General features: G+C 45.9%; 3 protein-coding genes and 1 pseudogene across 4 annotated transcripts in view; 1 reads left to right on the plus strand and 3 right to left on the minus strand.

Moving 5' to 3' along the window:
• LOC144484975 (uncharacterized) overlaps positions 1 to 9078 on the minus strand; it is a 37657-nt gene extending 28579 nt beyond the window's left edge. The window contains exons 1-2 of the mRNA XM_078203300.1: positions 9022 to 9078; positions 6425 to 6888 (exon numbers count right to left, since the gene is read on the minus strand). Of these exons, the coding sequence (XP_078059426.1) occupies positions 6425 to 6888; positions 9022 to 9078 (521 nt within the window). The remainder of the gene's footprint in view (positions 1 to 6424; positions 6889 to 9021) is intronic.
• LOC144485002 (uncharacterized) overlaps positions 1 to 25808 on the minus strand; it is a 397873-nt gene that overhangs the window by 64888 nt on the left and 307177 nt on the right. The window lies entirely within an intron of this gene.
• Positions 4414 to 25095, plus strand: LOC144484976 (uncharacterized). The gene is made up of 3 exons (XM_078203301.1): positions 4414 to 5010; positions 11108 to 12337; positions 22934 to 25095. The coding sequence occupies exons 2-3, from the start codon at positions 11459 to 11461 to the stop codon at positions 23825 to 23827; spliced, it is 1773 nt and encodes a 590-aa protein (XP_078059427.1). The 5' UTR covers positions 4414 to 5010; positions 11108 to 11458; the 3' UTR covers positions 23828 to 25095.
• Positions 8419 to 8527, minus strand: LOC144485011 (5S ribosomal RNA; annotated as a pseudogene).

Consider the following 25808-nt stretch of genomic DNA (forward strand, 5'->3'; position numbering starts at 1 on the left):
AATCATACAGACAATGTGAGTGGAGGGAGCATTAAGCACAGGTTAAAGAGATGTGTATTGTCTCCAGACAGGACAGCCAGCAAGTCCAGGAGGCAAGCTGTGGGGGTTACTGACAGTGTGACATAAAGCCAACATCCCGGTTTAGGCCGTCCTCATGTGTGCGAAACTTGGCTATCAGTTTCTGCTCAGCGACTCTGCGCCGTCGTGTGTCGTGAAGGCCGCCTTGGAGAATGCTTACCCAAAGATCAGAGGCTGAATGCCCATGACGCACTTCAGCGGTCACGGGCATTTGTCAAGAGAGAAAAGTGCTGACGTTTCAAGTCCAGATGACCCTTTGTCAAAGACTGACCTCTGAAGAATTGAGAGAGGGAGGTGGAGAAGAACAAAATGAAAGATCTGCAAACTGACAAAATGTTTCACGGCCCAAGACCAAAGCGAGTGGTACTGGGACAAGTAAAGACACAAAAGATGTTCTGGATGAGGTGTGAATAGCCGGTGAGCGATAGTCTGAATGTAAAGTAAAGAAAACAAGAGGGAAATGAGGTGAAAAAAGCAGCAACGAAACACAGAACACAATGGGGGCAGAAATTGTGGTGTAAAATTGTTGAGCTCAGTTTTGTTCTGAAGGCTGTAAAGTGTCTCTTTCAGTTGCGAGAAATAATATTATATTTCCCAGTTCCGATGACAGGTCACATTCAGTCTGTTTCTCTCTCCACAGAGGCTGCCTGACTTGTTGAGTATTTCCAGCCAAAAGAGAAAACGCTGGAAAATCTCAGCAGGTCTGGCAGCATCTGTAAGGAGACAAAAAGAGCTGTGGTTTCGAGTCCAAGTGACCCTTTTGACAAAAGCAGCAATTTGCTGTGAACTGGGCCGGGTTGGGGGTTTGAGTGACAGTCCTGGGGCGATATCAGGACAGGAACAGCCACAGATTCCCCCTTTTCCCTGGGACATTTCACTGGAGCTGTGTTGGTGAGTGTTTGTAATCTCTGTCTCACTGTCTCGGTAATGGGGGCAATTTCCAGCATTTCCCGTTTGATGTCAACCAGAGAATGTGTAAGAATTGTCACACCCGAAACAGAGGTCTCTTACTCAGGACACCCCAGCTCGGGTCTGGTTGGGGGGGCGGGGGGAGGAGGGGGGGGGGGGCGGGGGAGGAGGGGGGGGGGGCGGGGGGAGTTGGGGCGGGGGGAGTTGGGGGCGGGGGGGTAACGTTCACAATTTTGTGTTTATGTCTGGTGCGAATAATACTTTGGATTAAACGGAGAAGTTTTTTAAACTGAGGAGAGTAACTGCATTTGGGCGCTGACTTTAAACAACATTAACAAGCCCGGGCTGCTGGAGAAACATTTAGGGATTTGTGAGCAGTGAATTCCGGCTGGTTTGAAGTGAAATCCTGTCGGTGCTGCGGCAAATCTGAACTCAAACCAGACAAACTGGAACCGCTGGGTTAGAGATTCCGGGTGTTGGGATGTGGAGGCTGGGGGAGGGGGAGATGGCGGTAAAACTCTGAGCCTGAGTTTCGAGCGGGATGTGAGCGGGATAAAGGGAAGGAATGACAGTTAATGTGGGAGTCAGGGACAATAGCAGAAGGTGGGAAGCTCTGGAAAGGAGCACGGAGGGTAAAGGCCATCAAAGAATGCTTGTTTAAATGAAGATAAAAGCAAAATACTGCGGGTGCTGGAATCTGAAACAGAAAATGCTGGAAATCTCAGCAGGTCTGACAGCATCTGTGGAGAGAGAATAGAGTTAATGCTTCCAGTCTGGATGATCACAGATGCGATCAGACCTGCTGAGGTTTTCCAGCACTTTCTGTTTTTGATTAACTGAAGGTTCAGCAGGGAAAGAAGCAGCGAACTGAACACACTGGACCCAGGGGGAGGGGGTGACCCAGGATAAGGGACAGGCGCAGCTCCGTGAGGCTCTGCAATGTCCATCAACACATCCACATTCAGACCTTAGAGCGTCAAGGGGGAGGGGAAGGAGAAACTATCTGGGGCACAGCAGGAGGTCACCCCTCCCCCCCACTCTGTGGTTCCACATCCCTCCCACACCTGGACAGGGTTGGCTCAAGGTGCAGGAAGCTGCAAGCTGAGAGGCTGAGCTGTGAACTGGGCGGGGTTGGGGGTTTGAGTGACAGTCCTGGGGCTATTTCAGGACAGGAACCGCCACAGATTCCCTCTTTTTCCTGGGACGTTTCTGTGGAGCTGTGTTGGTGAGTGTTTGTAATCTCTGTCTCACTGTCTCGGTAATGGGGGTGGGTTGTAGATTGCTGTGAGTGTTAGACTAAATAACCTCTCCTCATGCTGCCAGTTCCAGTCTGCAGACTCCATTTCTCAGTCCAGTTTGCTGCTCTGTCTCTGTCTCTCTGTACTTTGCTGCAGTGCTCCACATTCTGAGCAACATCCAGCCCATTGTTATCACCCGAAATTTGCGGCAAACTCCCTTCACTGTGGCACAGTGGTTCGCACTGCTGCCTCACTGAGTCTGGGTTCGATTCCAGCGGTGGGTGACTGTCTCTGTGGAGTTTGCACAGTAAGAAGTCTCAGAACACCAGGTTAAAGTCCAATAAGTTTATTTGGAATCAAAGCAAATTACTGCGGATGCTGGAATTTGAAACTATGTTCTGTGGAACATCGTTTCCTCACTTGTTCCTGTAAAGCAGTAAATCCTCATCCTGAACACTTTCCCTCCTCCCTGTCCTGCAACCAACTCCCACACTGACCAACCATCTCATATTTCAATGGATTGTCCCATGACTCCAGTGTGCCAGGCTGCATGGCGTATGGGCGCTGTTTCACCCATAAGATGGATGTGTGCAGCACCCTCTTCCAACTGTTCTGGCTGCCAACCAGCCCGTGCCCACCCTCGCAGTTCCAGCAGCACCGCACACAATACTGCTCACCTGCTCCGACAGACTCATGAAGGATGTCCTTTCATTTTCTCAGAGAGAGTTGGTCAGCCTGGCAAACCCAGTGTGAAATATCTTCACAAATCTTTTCTCCCACCCTCTATTCTGGCTGGGTTCAGTTCTCTTTTGTACAGAGTGAAAATAAAATCAATTATTTTCTTTCCCGGTCACTGCAGGGAGCTGCAGCTTTTTACTGGGGGTGTTGGGACCTCCAGCGGGTGATTGTGAATCCTCCCCGCCCACCTCCCAGGGCAAATGGAGTTTAACCCTGATAAATGTGAGGTGATTCATTTTGGTAGGACAAATTTAAATGTGGATTACAGGGTCAAAGGTAGGGTTCTGAAGACTGTGGAGGAACAGAGAGATCTTGGGGTCCATATCCACAGATCTCTAAAGGTTACCAGTCAAGTGGATAGAGCTGTGAAGAAGGCCTATAGTGTGTTAGCTTTTATTAAGAGGGGGTTGGAGTTTAAGAGCTGTGGGGTTATGCTGCAACTGTACAGGACCTTGGTGAGACCACATTTGGAATATTGTGTGCAGTTCTGGTCACCTCACTATAAGAAGGATGTGGAAGCGCTGGAAAGAGTGCAGAGGAGATTTACCAGGATGCTGCCTGGTTTGGAGGGTAGGTCATATGAGGAAAGGTTGAGGGAGCTAGGGCTGTTCTCTCTGGAGCAGAGGAGGCTGAGGGGAGACTTAAGAGGTGTATAAAATGATGAAGGGGATAGATAGAGTGAACGTTCAAAGACTATTTCCTCGGGTGGATGGAGCTATTACAAGGGGGTATAACTATAGGGTTCGTGGTGGGAGATACAGGACGGATATCAGAGGTAGGTTCTTTACGCAGAGAGTGGTTGGGGTGTGGAATGGACTGCCTGCAGTGATAGTGGAGTCAGACACTTTAGAAACATTTAAGCGGTTATTGGATAGGCACATGGAGCACACCAGGATGATAGGGAGTGGGATAGCTTGATCTTGGTTTCAGATAAAGCTCGGCACAACATCGTGGGCCGAAGGGCCTGTTCTGTGCTGCACTGTTCTATGTTCTTCCCAGAGATCGGAGTCCTCATTGATTTGAGGTCAAAGTGTAACCTCTTATTTATTGTCCCCCTCCCCCATCCTCTGATGTGAACCATCCTCCAGTGGCTGAGCCAGGATGGGGCCGTTAACCTGGGCCTGTTCCCGGGAGGGAGGGAGGGAGGGAGAAGCCCCGCAGCTGCAAACCAGGGAGCTGACAATGATTCTGAAGGGTTTGCGGATCCACAAAGTGTTTCCAAATCCTCCCAGCCACCGCCTAACGCTGACTCCGCTTCTCCGGGACAAACAAGCGCCAAGGACAGCAATGACACTGCGCATGCTCCACATCACAATGCCCCGGGACTGATTGACGGCAGCTCCGGGCCAATAGGAAGAGGGGGCGGGGCTGGATGACCGAGCGGGAGCGGCTGGTCCTCCAACCAATCGGAGTGAATGAGGGGCGGGACCTGAAGCATGCGCAGTGCGGGTAATGGCGACGGACGGTTAAGAAAATTGAACAACATCAACTATCTCCCTCTGTTAAGACCCGAGAATGAAGCCCAGCAGGACCCGAGAATGAAGCCCAGCAGGACCCGAGAATGAAGGCCAGCAGGACCCGAGAATGAAGCCCAGCAGGACCCGAGAATGAAGCCCAGCAGGACCCGAGAATGAAGGCCAGCAGGACCCGAGGACTCATCAGCCCACAGCTCCAACAGTTTGCTGAGGACCACTTCCCTGGGAATTGTGCTTTTTCAGAGTTCATCCCACACTTCTGTTTTCTGATTTCCAGCTGTTTCTGAGTTTTAACTGTATCCTCTATTGTGAACACCGAGGCAAAATACTTGTTCAATTCATCTCCCAGCTCCTTATTTTTCATCATCAATTCCTGGACTCACTTTCTATTAGACAGTTAAGAAACGAGGTGGAGCAAGTGACTGAAGTGTCAGTCAGGGAGCACTATTGGGAGCACCAATAGTTTCAAAATAGTTCTGGAAAAAAATAGGACAGGTCCACAGGTCAAGGCCCTAAACTGGAGCAGGGCCACTTTTGTGGGCATTAGGCAGGATCGAGCAGATGTCGATTCGGTGAGTTTGTTTGAAGGGAAAGGAATGACTGGCAAATGGGAGGTTTTAAAAGTGTGATATCAAGAGTCCAGGGGCAGTATATTCCTGTTAAGGTGAAGGGAAATAATGGTAAATTTAAGGATCTCTGGCAGACAAGGGACATTGAGGCTCTGGTCAGGTAAAAGAAGGAAGCATACATTGGGTTTAGGAAATCGGGGACAAGTGAATCACTCTGACTATAAAAAGTGTAAGAAAATACTGAGGAGGGAAATCAGGAGGACAAAAAGAGGGTATGATATGGATCTGGCAGGTAAGATTAAAGAAAATTCCAAGAGGTTCTATAGCTATATTAAGAGTAAAAGGGTGGCTAGAGAGAGAATAGATCCCCTTAAAAATCAGTATGGCCATCTGTGTGTGGAGCCACAGGAGATGGGTGAGATTTTTAATGAATACTTCTCCTCTGTGTTTACTGCGGAGAGCACCATGGGTGCTAAAGAAATAAGGGAAACAAGTGATGATGTCTTGGGCACACGCATGTTACTTGGGAGGAGGTATCTGCAGCCTTATAAAAGCAAATTACTGCGGATGCTGGAATCTGAAACCAAGAGAGAAAATGCTGGAAAATCTCAGCAGTTCTAGCAGCATTTGTAAGGATCAAAGACAACCAGAGTAAAAGGATGTTCACAATGTTCTGGACACAAATGGGTTCTCTTTAATTCATCTGTAGCCTGTTCCTTGCCCTCTTTGTGGAACACCTCCGCTCAGTCCACAAGCATGACCCTGACCTTCCGCTTGCCATTAGAATTCACCACCTTGCTCTCACGCTCACATTTCTGTCCTCGGCCTGCTGCAATGTTCCGGAGAAGCCCAACACAAGCTGGACAAACAGCCCCTCATCTTCCGATGAGGCACTTTACAGCCTTCTGGACTCAACGTTGAGTTCAACAACTTCACACCCTGAACTCTCTCCTCCATTTGGATTTGTTTTTTATTTGCTGAGTGTCAGTTTGCATCTTGTTTTCATGTTTTTTTGCTTCCAGACAGAGCTGTCCTTTATTCTACCATTCACACTTACTCTGGGCCAATGCTTTGTTTCTTTACGATGTGGAGATGTCGGCGTTGGACTGGGGTAAACACAGTAAGAGTTTTAACAACACCAGGTTCCTCTTGGACTTTAACCTGCTGTTGTTAAAACTTCTTATTGTTTCTTTATTACAACCATTACCTCTCCCTTTGCCTTGGGTTCCGGGACATTTTTGTCATTTAATCTCCACCCGCCCTCTAACCAATCCCTGACTTTCTCTTTGTTCTACCTGACCCTCCCCCCTTTCTCACCAGCATCAAACCCATCACATGTCTCTGCAAGTTGCATAACAATGTGAATCCCTTCCCACACATGGAGCAGGTGAACGGCCTCTCCCTGGTGTGAACTCGCTGGTGTTTCATCACGGTTGCTGAATGTTTGAATCCCGTTCCACACACACAGCAGTTGAATGGTTTCTTCTCAGTGTGAACTTGCTGGTGTGTCAGCAGGTTTGATGAATCACTGAATCCTCTCCCACACTCAGAGCAGGTGAATGGCTTTTCCCCTGTGTGGACCCGCTGGTGTGTCAGCAAGTGGGATGACTGAATGAATCCCTTTCCACAGTCAGAGCAATTGAACGGTCTGTCTCCAGTGTGAACTCGCTGGTGCGTCAGTAGCGTGGATGAATTACTGAAAATTTTTCCACAAACAGGGCAGGTGAATGGCTTCTCCCCAGTGTGAACTCGCTGGTGTGCCAGCAGACGGGATGATTGAATGAATCCCTTCCCACAGTCAGAGCAGGTGAATGGACTCTCCCCATTGTGAATTCGCTGATGTCTCAGCAGTGTGGATAAATCACTAAATCCCTTCCCACACTCAGAACAGGCGAACGGCCTCTCCCCGGTGTGAACTCGCTGGTGTGTAAGCAGAAGGGAGAATTGGCTAAATCCCTTCCCACACTGAGAGCAGGTGAATGGCCTCTCCCCAGTGTTTCTGCGTCGATGCGTTTCCAGCTTTGATGGGTAATTGAATCCCTTCTCACAGTCCCACATTTCCACTGTTTCTCCATGGTGCGGGTGTCCTTGTGACTCTGCTGGTTTCACGATCTACTGAGGCTCGTCCACACACAGAACACAATTAATTTCTCTCCCTGATGTGAATGGTGCAATGTTTGTTCAACTGTGTTAAAGCTCTTTCCACAGTCCGTGCACTGGAACACGCTCACTCAGGTGTGTGTGTGTTTCAGTGCTTTTCCAGGCACACTGATATTTAAGATCTCCTGAAAAAGACAGAACAGACAAAAATTTCTCCTTCTAAATTGAAAGACTGATGATATTCAGGTTCCGATAAATAGAGTGAATTTGTGAGATCTTAGTGTGACATTTGGTTTGACATTTCTGCCTGCAAATCTTCACCTTCGGATATCCTGTAAAAGGAGTTTACAAAATTCACCACTGTCAGTACAAGATAGAAATTCAGAACAGACAATTCTAGTTTCTATGGAACATTCTTTCCTCTCTCATTCCCCAAAAGCTGTGAATCTCCATCCCACACACTCTCCCTCCATTCTCACTCTGCTGTATCTAATATTCACCCTCCCAATTCCCCTGAAGGTGCTGATTGAGGCTGATTGACAGATCCATGCTCACTGCTTCCAGAACTAAGAGACTTTTACCAAGAGTCAGGACGGACTTGTGTGGCTGAAAGGACCCCTTTGCTGGAATGACTCTATAACTGGAAGTATATAACATAGGTACAGTACAATATTACAAGAATATAAATAAGAATAAATTACTTCATTGCAGAACCATAAATAATTTATCGAATCTGTGACAAAAAAAATCACGAGATATATCTCTGTCCTATATTAACTTACTGTCCCCTTAAATGTCAGCCATCTCCTGGGGAAAGCAGCCCTTTAATTCTGAACATTAGGAAAGAGAACATCCTCTTAACCAGACAAATCAATGTGTCAAGCTGAGGGAGCAAAGAATGTCAATGTCTTTAAGAGAGGGAGAGAGAGAGAGCTGGGCCAACCTTTCCAGAGTCTGCACCCTCTCTGGATTCACTTCATAGAATCATACAATCCTATAGTGTAGAAGGAGGCCATTCGGCCCATCGAGTCTGCACCAACCACAATCCCACCCAGGCCCTATCCCCGTACCCCTGTGCATTTAACCTAACTTGTCCCCCTGGCACAAAGGGTCAATTTAACATGGCCAATCCACCTGACCCACACATCTTTTGGACTGTGGGAGGAAACCGGAGTACCCGGAGGAAACCCACGCAGACATGGGGAGAACATGCAAACTCCACACAGACAGTGACCCAAACCAGGAATCGAACCCGAGTCCCTGACGTTGTGAGGCAGCAGTGCTAACCACTGTGCCACCATGCCACCCTAAAGTCTACTACACCTGGTATTCCCAGGAGGTCTTCCATTCAACTACTAACCAGGCCTGAGTCTGCTTAGCTTCCGAGATCAGGCGTTTTCAGACTAGTATGGTCGTAGGCATTGGCTGATTCTTTTCACTTCCTTGAGTCTGTGTCTGAAGCTCAATCTTCATTCAGAGAGAGAGAGCGGCAGCAGCTTCGCTGGGCAGGAATGAGCAGCTGAACAAGCTCGAAATCAACCATGATTGAATGGTGGAGTGGACGCGATGGGCCGAATGGCCTTACTTCCGCTCCTATGTCTTATGGTCTTATTGTCCACTTCCGCATTCAGGCAATGGGGAGCTCTGATTGGCTGGAGGACCAGAGAACCTCTGGTCCTCCGGAGTTTCCATTGGTCAAACCCCGTTGACAGACAATGAGGGGCGGAGCCCCACGTGGGGGTGGGCGGGACTTTGTCCTCCAGCCGCGCTGAGCTGTTGTCCAATGGGAAAGGCTGGAAGAGCCGGACAGACAATGGTCAGTGCGCCGACTTTGTCCCGGGCCCCGCCCCACACCCGCACATGCGCATTCCCCCCAAACTCGCACATGCGCACCTTTGATTCACGGCCCCTTACCAGCTCTGGCCAATAGGAAGATTTGGAGGACCGGAAGGACTCTGGTCCTCCAGCCATTGAGAGCGCGGGCCTTGTGTGATTGAAGATGGAGATTCAGAGAGAGTCAAACTTTCTCCTGTCGTTCACATCTGTGAGTTTGACCTAAAGGAGGCCAACATCTGTGAGTTTCTCTTCTCATTCTGCGGGAAATTGGGGACTTGCAGCAACTGAAGGGAAAGGAAGTGAATCCAGGGAGGTTGCAGACTCTGGGAAGGTTGGCCCAGGTCTCTCTCTCTCTTAAAGACATTGATATAGAAACATAGAAGATAGGAGCAGGAGGAGGCCATTTGGCCCTTCGAGCCTGCTCCGCCATTCATTACAATCATGGCTGATCACCCAACTCAATAGCCTAATCCTGCTTTTTCCCCGTAACCTGTGATCCCATTCGCCCCAAGTGCTATATCCAGCCACCTCTTGAATACATTCAATGTTTTGGCACCAACTACTTCCTGTGGTAATAAATTCGACAGGCTCACCACTCTTTGGGTGAAGAAATGTCTACTCACCTCCGTCCTAAATGGTCTGCCCTGAATCCTCAGACTGTGACCCCCAGTTCTGGACTCCATCGGGAACATCCTCCCTGCATCTATCCTGTCTCGACCTGTTAGAATTTTATCAGTCTCTTTGAGATTCCCCCCTCATTCATTTGAACTCCAACGAAAACAATCCTAACCGAGTCAGTCTCTCCTCATACATCAGTCCCGCGATTCCCTGAATCAGCCTGGTAAACATCCTTTGCTCCCTCAGCTTGACACATTTATTTGTCTGTCGAAAAGGATGGTCTTTTTCCTCATGTTCACATTAAAGGGCAGCTTTCCCCAGGAGATGGCTGACATTCAGGCGTACAGTAAATTAATATAGGACAGAGATATGTCTAGTGTTATTATATGGTACTCAGATTAGATACATTCTTTATGCTTCTGTAATAAAATACATTTATTATTATTTCATGCATTGTAATATAATGCTGCAGCGATGTTATACACTTCCAGTCATAAAGTCATTACAGCACAGAAGGAATCCATTTGGTAACTCGAGTCCAGGCTGACTCTCTGTATAACATTCCAGTCCCATTCCCACTCGATATCCCCATTCTCCTGCAAGTTTATTTCCTTCAAGTGCTCATCCACTTTCATTTGTAAATAGAATCCATAGATATGGATGGAGATTTACAACTTTTTGGGAATGAAATAGGAAAGAATGTTCCAGAGAAACTAGAATTGTCTGCTCTGAATTTCTATCCTATACTGACTGTGATGACTTTTGCAAACTCATTTCACAGGATTTTGAACGAGGAATCACAGGCAAAAATCTCAACCGCCACATCTAGAAAGAGTCATATTCCTTGGGATCTGAATATCTTGTAATATGGAACTGTAGCTACGTTATATATTTCCAGACGTCTCTTCCCTCAGAGGGTTGTTAGTCTTTTGGATTTCTCTTCCACAGGGACCAGTGGAGGCTGAGGATCATTGAATATATCCCAGTTAGACAGATCTTTGACTGACAAGGGTTATGGGGAACAGACAAGAAGATGGAGCAGAAGCTAATACGTGGGGGGATTTCTTCACCCAAGGATGTGGTAAAGATTTGGAATTCTCAACCCCTGAGGACAGTGAAGCCTCAGTCATCAACTATTTTCAAGAGAGAGATTGATTGGTTTCTAGATATTGAGGATATCAAGGGATATGGGTTTAGTGTGGGGAGAATGATGCCGAGGTAGATGAACGAATTATCTCATTGAATAGTTTAAAAGGCTCGATGGACCAAATGGCCGACTGCAGCTCCTATTTGTTATGGTCTCTGTGTCCAGGACAGGAAGCAGTGAGCATGGATCTGTCAATCAGCCTCAATCAGCACCTTCAGGAGAATTGGGAGGGTGAATATTAGATACAGCAGAGTGAGAATGGAGGGAGAGTGTGTGGGATGGAGATTCACAATGTTTTGGGACTGAAATAGGAAAGAATGTTCCATAGAAACTAGAATTGTCTGTTCTGAATTTCCATCCTGTACTGACACTGATGACTTTTGTAAACTTGTTTCACAGGATACTGAAAGAGGAATCACAGGCCGAAATCTCAAACGTCACGTCTAGATCTGACAGAGTCATATTCCTTGGGAGCTGAATATCATCGGCCTTTGAATCTAGAAGGAGAAATTATTGTCCAGTCTGTTGATTTGAAAAGATTCCAAACATCAGTGTGACTGGAAAAGCACCAACACGCTGCCACACTCAAGTGAGAGTGTTCCAGTGCATGGACTAAAGAGCTTTAACCAGTTACACAGCCTGAATAAATATCACACCATTCACAGCGGGGAGAGACTGTACTCGTGTTCTGTGTGTGGACGAGGCTTCAACTGATTGTCCACCCAAGAGAACGGCAAGGACACCTGCACCATGGAGAAACCATGGAAATGTGGGGACTGTGGGAAGGGATACAGAGCCCCATCTCTGCTGGAAGCTCATCGGCGCAGCCACACTGGGGAGAGGCCATTCACCTGCTCTCAGTGTGGGAAGGGATTCACTGAGTCATCCACCCTGCAGAGACATCAGCGAGTTCACACTGGGGAGAGACCATTCACCTGCTCTCAGTGTGGGAAGGGATTCACTCGATCATCCAACCTGCAGTCACACCAGCGAGTTCACACTGGGGAGAGACCGTTCACCTGCTCTCAGTGCGGGGAGGGATTCACTCTGTCATCCAGCCTGCAGAGACATCAGCGAGTTCACACTGGGGAGAGACCATTCACCTGCTCTCAGTGTGGGAAGGGATTCACTCAATCATCCTACCTGCAGTCACACCAGCGAGTTCACACTGGGGAGAGACCATTCAGCTGCTCTCAATGTGGGAAGGGATTCACTTGTTCATCCCACCTGCGGATGCATCAGCGAGTTCACACTGGGGAGAGGCCATTCACCTGCTCTCAGTGTGGGGAGGGATTCATTCAGTCATCCAGCCTGCAGACACACCAGCGAATTCACACTGGGGAGAGGCCATTCACCTGTTCTCAGTGTGGGAAGGGATTCATTTGTTCATCCCACCTGCGGAGGCACCAGCGAGTTCACACGGGGGAGAGACCATTCACCTGTTCTCAGTGTGGGAAGGGATTCACTTGTTCATCCAACCTGCAGGTACACGAGCGAGTTCACACTGGGGAGAGACCGTTCACCTGCTCTCAGTGTGGGAAGGGATTCACTTGGGTATCCAACCTGCGGGCACACCAGCGAGTTCACACTGGGGAGAGGCCATTCACCTGCTCTCATTGTGGGAAGGGATTCACTTGTTCATCCCACCTGCACCCAGTGTGAGAAGAGATTCGCTGACTCATCCAACCCAGCAATACACTGGCGAACTCACAAAGAGGAGAGGCCATTCACCTGCTCCCAGAGTGGAAAGGGATTTAATCGTCATCCAAACTAGTTGTACACCAGCGAGTTCACACTGGAGAGAGGCCTTTTACCTACTGTGTGTGTGGCAAGAGATTCATTGATTCATCCAGCCTAGCAATACACCAGCGAATTCACAAAGGGGAGAGGCCATTCACTTGCTCCCGGTGTGGGAAGGGATATGTTACCTCATCCACTCTTCTGAGACACCAGTGAATTCACAAGGAACTATTGTGATTGTATTTTCCTGTTGAGCATATTCAAACTAAACCATGTTCCTTTGGGTCTGTTTCTGCTGAATTGAAAAATAACTTCAGCTCTGTTTCAGTGTTAATATAGTTGGTTTGAGAAGAGGAGGATTTGGGGTCAGGAAACTTGCACAAAGCATCAGATTATCTGAACAGCAGAGAATTTTGTACATGGAAGGAAACAACTCCGTTCTCAATCACATTAGGGAGAAGCCATGCAACTGTGGAGACTGAAGTGATTGGTGGACCATTTTTTATGGTTTTCTAATTCAACACATTTCTATTTTTATTAGTTTACTATCATATTATGGTGAGCACTGCTGCCTCACAGCGCCAAGGACTCGGGTTTGATTCCTGGCTTGGGTCACTGTCTGTGTGGAGTTTGCACATTCTCCCCGTGTCTGCATGGGTTTCCTCCGGTGCTCCAGTTTCCTCCCAGTCGGAAAGACATGCTGGTTCGGTGCATCGGCCATGCTAAATTCTCCCTCTGTGTATCTGAATAGGCACCGGAGTGTGGCAACTCGGGGATTTTCAGTAACTTCATTGCTGTGTTAATGTAAGCCTACTTGTGACACTAATCAATAAACTTAAACTATATTACATGTAGCTACGCTGTATCTTTCCAGTCAGAGTCATTACAGCTCAGAAGGAATGCATTGGGTTTCTCAAACCTATTTGACTCTTTGTAGACGAGTTACACGGCCTGAAAAAAACACCACAACATGCAGCGTGGGGAGAAACTGTAGACACGTTCTGTATGTGGACGAAGCTTCAACCTGGAGAGACACAAGGACTCTGGCACCACAGAGAAACTGTGGAAATGGGAGGATTGTGGGAAGGGATTCAATTACCCATCTGCACTGAAAACTCATCAATGCAGTCACACTGGGGTAGAGGCTGTTCAGTCGTGCTGACTGTGGGAAGGGATTCACTCAGTCATCTGCTCTGCAGAAACAGCAAGTTCACACTGGAGAGAGACCATTCACCTGCTCTGAGTTTGGGAAAGGATTCACTGAGTCATCATCTGTGGAGAAACCAGAGAGTTCATCTAGGTGAGAGGCCATTTACTGGCACTCAGTGTGGGAGCAAAAGAATGATTCAACCCCTGTTGAGACATTATGGCAATCACTCAGATTAGACCCATTATCTGCTCCAACTCTGGGTGTTAACTAAATTATTTGAGATTAAATATATACAAATGGAGGGCATTGATTGGACGAGTGCAAATAAAGAGACACTGTCACAGAGTGGAGTTGGGAGGTATGTACTTGTAATGTTTTACTCTGCAAATAAATCTATTCCAAATAAAGGTTAGCTTCAGTTTCTTCCTTCACCATAATGCTGTCAGGATTATAACATGGTAACAGGGAATGTTTGTCTCATGGTGAATTTTAAAAACTAAAGGAAAGTATATTTCAGGCAGGAGCTTACAATCCCAGCAGTTTTTGTGAGAAATGGTTGAAAGCCAGTGGGAATTGTCAGGGTCTGATTCCCCGCTGATGTTCTTGAAGTCTGAACCATCCGATCAATGTAAGAATGAGGTGGAGATGTGGACACGGGTTCAATCATAGAAACCCTACAGTGCAGAAAGAGGCCATTTGGCCCATCGAGTTTGCACCGACCACAATCCCACCCAGGCCCTACCCCCTTGTCCCTACATATTTATCCACTAATCCCTCTAACCTACACATCTCGGGACACTAAGGGGCAATTTTAGCATGGCCAATTAACCTAACCCGCACATCTTTGGACTGTGGGAGGAAACCAGAGAACCCGGAGGAAACGCACGCAGACACGAGGAGAATGTGCAAACTCCACACAGACAGTGACCCGAGCCGGGAATCGAACCCAGGTCCCTGGAGCTGTGAAGCAGCAGTGCTAACCACTGTGCTACCGTGCTACCCCAGGTTACATTCCCGACCAAGGAGAAAACAAGGTCTGGCCTTGGCACTGTCACTTCTTGACAAAAAGATCAGAAGCAAAGTATTTTGTGAGCTGGATGTCCATCAGTTGGATACTGATGAAGGTTTGAATCTTTTATAAAGATTCATTGAGATTTACAAGATAGATGATCTATTGGTTGCCTGTGAAGCATAATTGGACTTTGACAGGTTTCGTGTGAGGGTGAAAGCATCTTTAGTGTGTCTGGATATCGCAACAAAAGACAGGATTGGAACAGCACTAATAGGTGATTGAACCCCAGCAATGACTGGGGAACTATTAACAGGTGTTTCAGGTCTGAATGAAAACATCATCGTGTGATAAACTTTCACAGTGAGACACAACACAGAGAATTCTGAGGCTGAACACAATGATGATGGTTATCACTCTGAAGGAATTGGAATATCAGAAGGAATTTGGTCCAGTGATGAGTGTGTTAGTCACAGACTCAGTCACCTGTTCTGTGTTTGATACATTCAAGTATATGAGTTGGGAGCAAGCACTGGCCACTCAGCCCCTCGAGTCTGCTCTGTCGTTCAGTAAGATAATGGCTGATCTGATTGTAACCTCAACCCCACATTCCCACTTACCCCGTTAACCTTTCACTCCCTTGTTAATCAAGAATCTATCTCGCTCTGCCTTCAAAATATTCAATGGTGATTCTTACAGCAACTTTTGAGGAAGAGTTCCAGGAACTGTCAACGCTCTGGGGAAAAAAAAGTTTCCTCATCTCTGCTTTAAATGAACTTATTTTAAACAGTTACCCCTTGTTCTGGATTCTCCTACTAGAGGAAACATGCCCTCCACATCCACCCTGTCAAAATGCCTCAGGATCTTATATGTTTCAGTTAAGTTGCCTCTTACTGTTCTAAACTCCAGGGGACAAAACCCTCACCTGTCTAACCTTGCCTCATTCCACAGTGGCTGCACCTCAACAGTGTGTGGATCAGATTGAAGATGTTACCAAGATTCACCTCATGGTGAAGAGTGACACAAGGCTAAGGAGTATGAAAGGTTTCCAGTTGGTGATATCAATAGATTGAAGCCACTAAAGAGAGTGTTGATTCCATGTAAAGTAGCTGGAGTCAGCACTCCAGGACTGGTGTAGTCTGGTGTGTCTGACAGTGAACCTGCTCAGTTTAATGTTGAGTGAACCTTTCATGAAAAAGGCACAAATGCAACTGGACATGGAACAAGGAATGATTGTTTTATTTGGAAAGTCAGTAGATCTGCAGTTTACTCAATCAGGACATTATCGTATCCTCTTAACAAAACCTGATGTTTCTAATCATAGGGTTTGAGAAGGATTCGTGACATCAGGCGAAGAGAATCAGAAAAAAATTACAAATTGTCTTAAAGCTGCACAAACAATTTGCTCGTCCTATCGAACAAAGATTAAAAATCCTGCGACAAGATGCAGGGCTGGTTGGTGAAGAGTATACGAGACTCAGAACAGATTAGTACAAAGTATCGGACAAAGCGATTACATCCTTCCCTTGGCTCATGAAGAAGTTGCTGTGCATCTAAAGGTATGAGACAAAGACAGAATTATTTTAATTCTACATTTTATCGATATGGTAACCCAACTTAGTCTTTCTCCAATAATACATGGTAAGGACAAAAGGGTGATTCTAGAACAAGTCACTGAGAAGTGGACAGGGACTGGACCTGGAGCACCAGCTAGGTTTCTGACTGATAATGGAGGGGAATTTGTTAATGATGAGTTTGGAGACGTGTGTTAAAACATGAACATTCTGGTCAGGAACACGGCAGCTGAAAGTCCTTTCAGTGATGGTCTCTGTGAAAGGAATCACACGGTGATCGATGAAATGCTGCAGAAAATCTCAGCTGATCAGCCAAACTGCAAGTTGATACCTGCACTGGCCTGGACGGTTCATGTAAAGAATTCACTTCAGGTGGTTGGAGAGTATAATCCCTGTTAATTGGTTTGGGAGAAATCCCAAATTACCCTCTGTGCCGGGTGATAAACCTGCTTTCGAAGGGACGACAATTAGTACAATTTTTATTCATTTATTATCGAATTGTTTCACTAAAATAATTGTTCGAGCTAAGAAATTGTGGATCCGAGAAGAGCGGTGTCTTATAATGTAATACTTTGTACAAAATAAAGACCATCATACATTTCTTCTACGATTTGTTTTGAAATATTGTTGTGTGAGTTGTTACAATTTGGGTTGGAAACATTAACGTTTCAAGAGAAATGTAAACACCCAGCGATTAACTGGAAAAATTACATCAGAAGATTCCAGGTTTTTAATCAAAAACAAACTTTCCTTCATATAAAATAGAAATATTAATAATCAGCATGACCAATTATATTTTGTGAAGATTTATGCTGTAAACTCAGTTCTAATTTTCGACCCCTCTTTAGCTCCGAAGCGTCACGTGGACTCAAAACATGAATCCTATTTTCACTCACCACAGATGCTGTCAGACCTGAGTTTTTGCAGTATTTTTCAGCTTTTGTTTGTAGTTTTTACCCTCCTCCCTGCGCGCGCGCACGCACACGCACAAGTTCCCTTATATTTAACAATTTACAAACATAGAAACTAGAGGCAGGAATAGGTCATTTGGCCCTTTGAACCTGCTCCATTTATCGTGACCATGGCTGATCATCGAATTCAGTATCCTGATCCCCCCCTGTCTCCCATATCCCTTGACCCTTTTAGACCCAAGAGTTTTATCTAATTTCTTCTTCAAGGTTCATTCACTTCTGTTCCTGGAACCATCCCAAAGGAATGTCAAAGCTCTCCAAGATTCACTTCAATTCTCCTCACTTTTTCAGCTATTCTCCAAGGTTTTATGGGGATCCTTCCATTAGCTTTCAAATAAGTAACTTTCCTTTAAGACCTCAAAACTGTGGCCTCCCCAGTTCAAGCATGGGCTTCACTGCCTTCTCCCTGAGGGATTTAAACATTGGGAACACCCCTGATTCCTTATGACCCTCTCGGCTCCTGCTCCCATAGCTGGTTCACAGCTCCTGGTCCCACAGTTGACGGTTTCCAAGCTAACTGCAGACTGCCTGCTTTCTGTGAGAAACACCCAGAATTCCAATCAAGGCTCGACCCTGAATCACTTATCCCCATGGTAACAGAGACCAATTGGGATGTCCAATAGATGTTTAAAATAATTAACTTGCAATTTCAAAACCAAACATGTGACCCTGAGGTCTGCCTGATGAGTTCACCTCTGTAACAAAGGCAGGACGATAAGTGTCAGACCCAATGGCCCTGATTTTACCGGCACGCCCGCCCCAAATTCAGGTGGACAAGGCTCACAGAATGGAATTCTCCATTGCCCTCGGGCACCATCCTACGAGCCTCGGGCAGGCCGGTAAAATTCCGGCCAATGTCTCCAGGTCTCCTGCTAAAAGAGGCTGAGCCCAGCCCCCTTTTTACAGCATTAGCTGCTGTACTCTGCTCAATAAGAGCTTAAATGTCCCAAATCTTGCGTTAATTGTGCTACTTCCAGCTGATTTTCACAGTAGAAAATGTGATTTTCAGCATCTACAATAATCAAATACCCCGTGGCTGTTTTTTTCGATATCAAATTACTTGCAATCTTTTTGAATGAACATGTCAAAACTGAGGGAATTCCCTCTGTGTATTTAATTAGAAATGTCTCACTGTGACTCAAAGAGGAAGAGTCCAGCTGCCCTTTTACAGTTCTTATCCTTCCAGCTGTGACTCCTCAAATCAACATGGGCCACACCTTGTGATTGCGAATTCTCTTAGGGTGTTTTTACCAGATTCTCAACCCAGATTTTTCATTTTTTAAAAACTAATTCTCAAGCTCAAAGTTAATTTGTAAAACAGGAAAGATTAGATAGACACAAACCTCTTCCTCAGGAAGAAATGAAAATGTATCACCATCTGAATATCCTATTTAGAAGATTACAATTTGCTGTACATATTAATAACAGCCATGATCATATTGAATGGCGGAGCAGCTCAAAGAGCTTCAGCCCACTGGAAGCTAAATCCTGAGACTGGTCAGTCCCGCAGAAAGAAACCGTCCGACCGTCCCACTTTGGGGAGGCGATGGCCTGGTGGAACAATCGCTAGACTATTAATCCAGAAACTCAGCTAATGTTCTGGGGACATGGGTTCGAATCCCACCACGGCAGATGGTGGAATTTGACCTCAATAAAAAACATCTGGAATTGAGAATCTACTGATGACCATGAAACCGCTGTTGATTGTCGGAAAAACCCATCTGGTTCATTAACGTTCTTTAGGGAAGGAAATTTGTCGTCCTCACCTAGTTTGGCCGACATGTGACTCCAGAGCCACAGCAATGTGACTGACACTCAACTACCCTCTCGAGAGCAACTAGGGATGGGCAATAAATGCTGACCAGCGACACCCATGTCCCACACTGAATAAACATAAAACTGTCAGAGTGAACATGGTTCAGTTCTGGATGTGAATAACAGCAGCAATAACAGCAGAATCCAGTCCCTGTAATCATTTGTGAGCTCACTGGTATCTGAACAGATTGGATAACTGAGTGAATACCATCCTGCACAGACCCAGTGAATGGCCTCTCCCCAGCATGAAGACACTGGTGTGTCAGAAGGTTGGATGAATCAATGAATGCTTTCTCATTCAGCTGAACAGCCTCTCCCTGTTGTGAACTCGCTAGTGTGTTTGCAAGTGAGATAATCGATTAAATCTCATCTCACACTCGAGACAGCTGAATGGCCTCTCCCCTGTGTGAACTCGCTCGTGTCTCAGCAGGTCAGATGGAGTAGCGAAAGCTTTCCCACACTCAGAGCAGGTGAACGGTCTCTCCCTGGTGTGAACTCGCTGGTGTATCTGTAGGTTGTAGGAGAGAGAGAATCTCTTTCCACATTCAGAGCAGGTGAATGGCCTCTCCCCAGTGTGAACTCGCTGGTGTGTCTGCAACTGATAACCGACTGAAACTCATCACACACTTGGAGCAGGTAAATGGCCTCTCCCCACTGTGAATTCGCTGGTGTATCCGGAGGTTGGAGGAGCGAGAGAATCCCTTTCCACACTGCAAACAGATGAACGGCCTCTCCCCTGTGTGAACTCGCTGGTGTGTCATTACATCGGATGAATTCGTAAATCCCTTTGCACACTTAGTGCAGGTGAATGGTCTCTCCCCAGTGTGACTGCGCCGATGAATTTCCAGCTCCGACGGGAATCTGAATCCCTTTCCACAGTGTCCACATTTTCTCCATGGTGCCAGTGTCCTTGTATCTCTCCAGGTTTGCTGATCAGTTGCGGTTGGTGTGTGTGTGTGTGTGTGTGTTACACCAATGTTTAAGATCTTTTGAAGCAGATAGAAGAGAGAAACATTTCTCCTGGACTCAAATGCCGATGATATCCTGGTCCCAATAATCGAACAATTCTGTTAATTCTTCACTTGATGTTTCCTTTGAGATTTCAATCTGTCAATCCTCCCCTCCATTATCCTGTAAAAGGAATTGATAAAAGTCATCACCGTCAGTACTGGATAGAAATTCAGAACAGATAATTTTGAATATAACTGGACTAAAAACATGTGGTATACAGTGCCGCATTTCTTAATTAGAGAGGTGATAGGAAGGAGATTTGAGAAAACTATATTTACTCCAGATTTTAAAAGCAATCTTTCTGAATTGTAATGTCTCTTTGACTGGAACTATATAACGTAACGACATGCTGTATTACAAGAATAAAACAATGAATCTTATTACCGAAACATAAATATACCAAATATATGAACACAAGATATATCTCTGTTGTTACTAATCTAAAAAGTAAACAAATTTCAGAAAGTTCCAATGGAATACTGAAGGACAAGGTTTCACATTTTAAAAAATACTTTACAAATCAATTTAAAACCAGCATCACTAAATCATGCAAAGAAACATTATTTGAATGCACAAGATAAATTACACTTTAAAAAGCTCAGACAATAAAAACAGGTTCCACAAAATCACAAACATTTCCCCCTCAGTATATTTAGCTCTAATTCCAGTTCCAGAGTCCCACAACTCTCTGTAATTCCCAGGGGGAGAAAGAAAGTGTTTTCCTCACAGATGTTGTCCAGAGGATGAAGTTTGAGTCTGTGGTGAAGTTTTAGTCTGTGTGTGAAGTTTGAGTCTGTGGTGAAGTTGGAGTCTGTGGTGAAGTTTGAGTCTGTGGTGAAGTTTGAGTCTGTGGTGAAGTTTGAGTCTGTGTGTGAAGTTTGAGTCTGTGTGTGAAGTTTGCGTCTGTGGTGAAGTTTGAGTCTGTGGTGAAGTTTGAGTCTGTGGTGAAGTTTGAGTCTGTGTGTGAAGTTTGAGTCTGTGTGTGAAGTTTGAGTCTGTGTGTGAAGTTGGAGTCTGTGGTGAAGCTACAAACAGAAGCTGTTCTGTTTCAAATCAAACTGCGGGACTTGGAAGAAAATGATGGGAAGAGATTTTGCAAAGTCCCCTCCCCCACTCCCTCAGCTGGCAGCCCAGCACGCAGGCGCAGAGAGCGCTGCTGAGCCGAGCTGTCCGGAGCAGGCGCAGTGCGGCTGCCGCCAGCGGTCGCTCTCGATCTCTTTTTGGAGCAGCAGCCGCCGTAGAGAGAGGGGGGAGGGGGAGATCACCGAGCGGCTTCTCGCTCTGGCCGGAGCCGCCAGCCGGTTGCCCGGAAACCTTGGCTCGAGGAGGTGCAGAGGGAGGGGAACAATAGGTGGGGTGGGGGCGGGACTCCCGTGTCCGCGCGCCCAGGCCTGCGCACTGGAACCCGAGGATGTCACTGCGGTGCAGACTGATTCCTATTGGCTGATATAGGCAGGCCTCCATTGACGTCACAATGCAAAAGTTTGTTGATGATTTTCAGAGTGAAACTTCCTCCTCTGGACAACATCTGGGAGGAAATCAATGTTTCCCCCTTTCCATTTCTTTTCTCATTCTGGGGGAAATTGGGCACTTGCAGCAACTGAAGGGAGAGGAAGTGAATTTAGGGAGGCTGCAGACTGGAACTATTACAGACGAACATCGGGCATTAGGAGCAGGACGAGACCCAGGTATATTTTTCTTTCTCTCTCAAAGATATTGACATCTTTTGACTCCCTCAGGATGTCGCACCTATTTATCTGGCTAATAGGATAGCCTCTTACCTAATGTTCACAATTAAAGGGGGAGTTTTCCCAGGAGAAGGCAGTTTAAATGAACAGTAAATTCGCTTGGGACAGAGATATGTTTAATGTAGTTATATGGTACGTGCTATGTTATTTATGATTCCCTATTTCTTGTCTTGATATATAAAAGGCACTGTGTCAACGTTACCTATTTCCACTGATGGAGACATTACAACATAGAAGGAATCCATTTGGCAACTCAAATCCATGCCAACCCTCTTTGGAGCAATTCAGCCAGTCCCATTCCCCCTCTATATTCCCATTCCCCTGAGTTTCACATCACAATGGAATGGATGAGAATTCCAGATGAGCTGAGACTGGGGTGGAGTCGGGCGATGTCACTGAGATGGAAATAGTGATGATGATCTGGATATGTGGCTGGAAGCTCATCTTTGGGTGAAATATTTCACCAGGATTGTGAACAGCCTGGTTCAGGTCAGACATGTTGCCAGGAAGAGGGATAGAGTTGTTGGCGAGGGAGTGGAGTTTGGAGAGGGGACTGAAGACAGTGGGTTCAGTCTTCCCAGTATTTATATGAAATAAATTTCTGTTCGTTTAGTACTGGAAGTCAGATAAGTCAGGATGGTGTGTGGGTTGGAGGAACTCGGAGGTGATGGTGTTTATATCCATCTGCTATCTTGGTCCTTCGAGTTGGTGGAGTTGAGGGTTTGTGAGATTCTGTCAAAGTTCTTGTCAAGTTGTAGATGTATAAAATCCCTTGCCTTCACCCCGGCCACTCCTACTTCTCTCTATCTCCTCCCAAAGTCTTGTGTAGACCCAGACCTTCTGGCAGGTTTCATTCCCTGAAGGATATCAGTGAACCAGCTGGGTTTGTATGACAATCCAGCAGCTTTCTTGGTTACCCTTTCCTCACCGCGGCCCCACAAATTAGCAGATGCATTCAGCTCAATTCCACAACCCACCTTTGTGTTTTTGTGGGTTCTTTCTCACTCACTTTTTTCTGTTTTAAATCAATTTCACAGGGTTTACAAGAAGAAGATTTGCAGTTGAGAAACTGAAACAAAACATGATATCAGAATCTGATGAGTCGGCCAATTTACTGTAACCTGAATATCATTGTATTTTGAAATTGGAAGAAAAAAGCACCGTTCACAGTGGAGAGAAACTGTACATGTGTTCTGTTTGTGGATAAGACTTCAACCAATCATCTGGCCTTTGGAAACATAATTGCAGTCACAACAGGGAGATGGCATGGAAGTGTGAGGATTGTGGGAAGGAATTCAATTACCCATCCCTGCTGGAAACTCATCGACGCAGTCACACTGGGGAGAGGCCATTCACTTGCTCTCAGTGTGGGAAGGGATTCACTCAGTTATCCAGCTTACATATACACCAGAGGACTCATGCTGAGGAGAGGCCGTTTACCTGCTCCCAATGTGGGAAGGGATTCAATCAGTCATCCAACCTAGCAATACACCAGCGTGTTCACACTGGGGTGAAACCGTTCACCTGCTCTGAATGTGGGAAGAGATTTTCTCACTCATCCACTCTGCTGATACACCAGCGAACTCACACTCAGGAGAGGCCATTCACTTGCTCCCAGTGTGGGAAGGGATTTGCTGACTCATCTACTTTATTGAAACACCAGCGAGTTCACACTGGGGAGAGGCCATTCACCTGTTCCCAGTGTGGAAAGGGATTTGCTCAGTCAGCCACCTTGTTCACACACCAGCGAATTCACACTGGGGAGAGGCCATTCACCTGCTCTGTGTGTGGGAAAGGATTCAGTCGGTCATCAACTCTGCTGACACACCAGCGAGTTCACACTGGGGAGAAACCATTCATCTGCTCTGTGTGTGGGAAAGGATTCAATCACTCATCCAACCTAGCAATACACCAGCGAATCCACACAGAGGAGAGGCCATTCATCTGCTCTGTGTGTGAGAAGGGATTCAATCAGACGTCTAAACTAGCAATACATCAGCGGGTTCACACTGGGGAGAGGCCATTCACCTGCTTGCAGTGTGGGAAGGGATACGTTACCTCATCGAATCTTCTGACGCACCAGCGAATTCACAAGTTGTGATTGGATTTCAAATTAGGGAGAAACCATGAAAATGTGCAGACTGTGAGGAGAGTTTCAGTTACCTGTCAGAGCTGGAAGCACACCGGGGGCTGTTTGAAGATGGAGGGTTTCTACAAGCTGCTCTAAGACTTGTCTTCTCTCTGAAACTTCAGGACAGTCTATACTCATTATAGCAAGTATATTTATGGTTTCTAACTGTAATTGAAGTGGGATCTACATCTCTGAGGAATGTTGCATATTTGGAACTGAAATTGTGCTAAATTAGAAATTAAAGTTGTTTCCTTTCACTTTTAAATATTGTTCAACTGTTAATAGTTAAGCTGCTTCATTTTTTGGAATTATATTTAAGCTGTTGTTAAATAAAGTTTGTTTTACCATGAAAGATTCCTAATTTGTCAGTGGAATTACTCCTGGAGTGAAGCATCCTATCCTCACATTTATGCCAAAATAGAAAACTTTGTTTGGATCTAATCTGGCTTCCGAACATAATTTATGGGTTCTGGTCCAGGACACTTTTGGAAGGGATTCACTCCATAATCTACCCTCCAACCACCCCCGCTTCACACTGGGGAGAGACCTTTTAAATGCCAAGACTGTGAGAACTGCTATAAAAGCTGTAGAGAACTGATGTCTCATCAACGTGTTCACACTGATGAGAGACCATTCAGCTGCTTTTACTGTGAGACGTGGTTCAGGGAATCCCTGTACACCAGCGAGTTCACACTGGGGAGAGGCTATTCACCTGCTCTGAGTTTGGGAAGAGATCCACTCAGTTTTGAGGTTCGATTTCCAGTATCTGCAGTATCTTATTTTGATCTGATTTTTTGTTTGATTTATTATTGTCGCATGGATTGGGATCCAGTGAAAAGTATTGTTTATTGTGCGCTTTGCAGACAACACATACCGTTCCAGCATTTTCTGTTTTAGTTCCTTTTGAAGGATCCTCCCTCTCTCCTCCATCCTCACCTACAACAGCAAGTCTGAGGAGCTCATGGAGCTCCTTTGTCACTAAGATTGAGACAGTCTGATCAGCTGCCTCTGCTGTTTCCCTCGCTTCCATTGGGTCAAACTGTGTCTAACAATTTGCCCAACCCTAAACTCATCTTTCTTTAGTTTCTCTCTGTCAAGCAGTCGATTTAGTAACCTATATTTTTATTGTTGGATATTAGAAATAAGATATACATTTAAGTGAGTTTAATTCGGTGTTTCTGTATACAGAAGGGTTAAAACTTTCATAGATTAATGTTAAATAAAGGTGTTTGCATGTATGGGGTTTTGGTTTCATTTCGAACTGTGCCTGTATTGTATTCAGAGAGTTTACAATGTGAAAACACACATAAGGAAAGACGAGGTAAGGAAAGACTTGGCAACCAGTGGCCATTTTGGGTCAGAAATAATTTTTGAGTTAGCTGAAGAGGAAACTGCCAGAACCATTAGGCAGAACAATGGAGTAAGGGCAAGAAAGAAAGTCCCAGAAGTTGAAGAACAGATAGTTCCAGAAACCAGGGAATGAAAAAAGTCTGAGGAAAACTGAAGTCAAAGGGAATCTGAACAAGATACTGTTCCCTGAAGTTAAAGAAAGGGGTAGAGAGAGGCTTCCAGTTCAAGGCAACACACCTGGTGAAGTTGGCTGGCAAAAAGCCAGAATCTGAAGTAATCCTAAGGTTGGGACTTTGGTACTACCTGTGAAACAGTGGTGTTCTGTTGATATGGCTGGGTACCTGAGAGATTGTGTGGAAGCTTGAGTGCATGTGATAATCTGAGGCAGAAGAATAGTGAAAGGAGAGATTGAAATCCTGGAAGTGGATCCTTGCTGAAAAGATCTGAGAGAGTGCGTTGTTTGGGAGAACATTTTTGAGAGTGGATCTGATTGATGAAAATTTCTGTGCACCAATTTCAATGACAATGTTGCAATTTGTAATTTTACACATGACAGAATCTCAGTGTGATTACTCAGCATCAGGTTATACTCTGACCGGTG

The sequence above is a fragment of the Mustelus asterias genome, unplaced genomic scaffold (genome assembly GCF_964213995.1).
Source record: "Mustelus asterias unplaced genomic scaffold, sMusAst1.hap1.1 HAP1_SCAFFOLD_150, whole genome shotgun sequence".
NCBI classification, from domain to species: domain Eukaryota; kingdom Metazoa; phylum Chordata; class Chondrichthyes; order Carcharhiniformes; family Triakidae; genus Mustelus; species Mustelus asterias.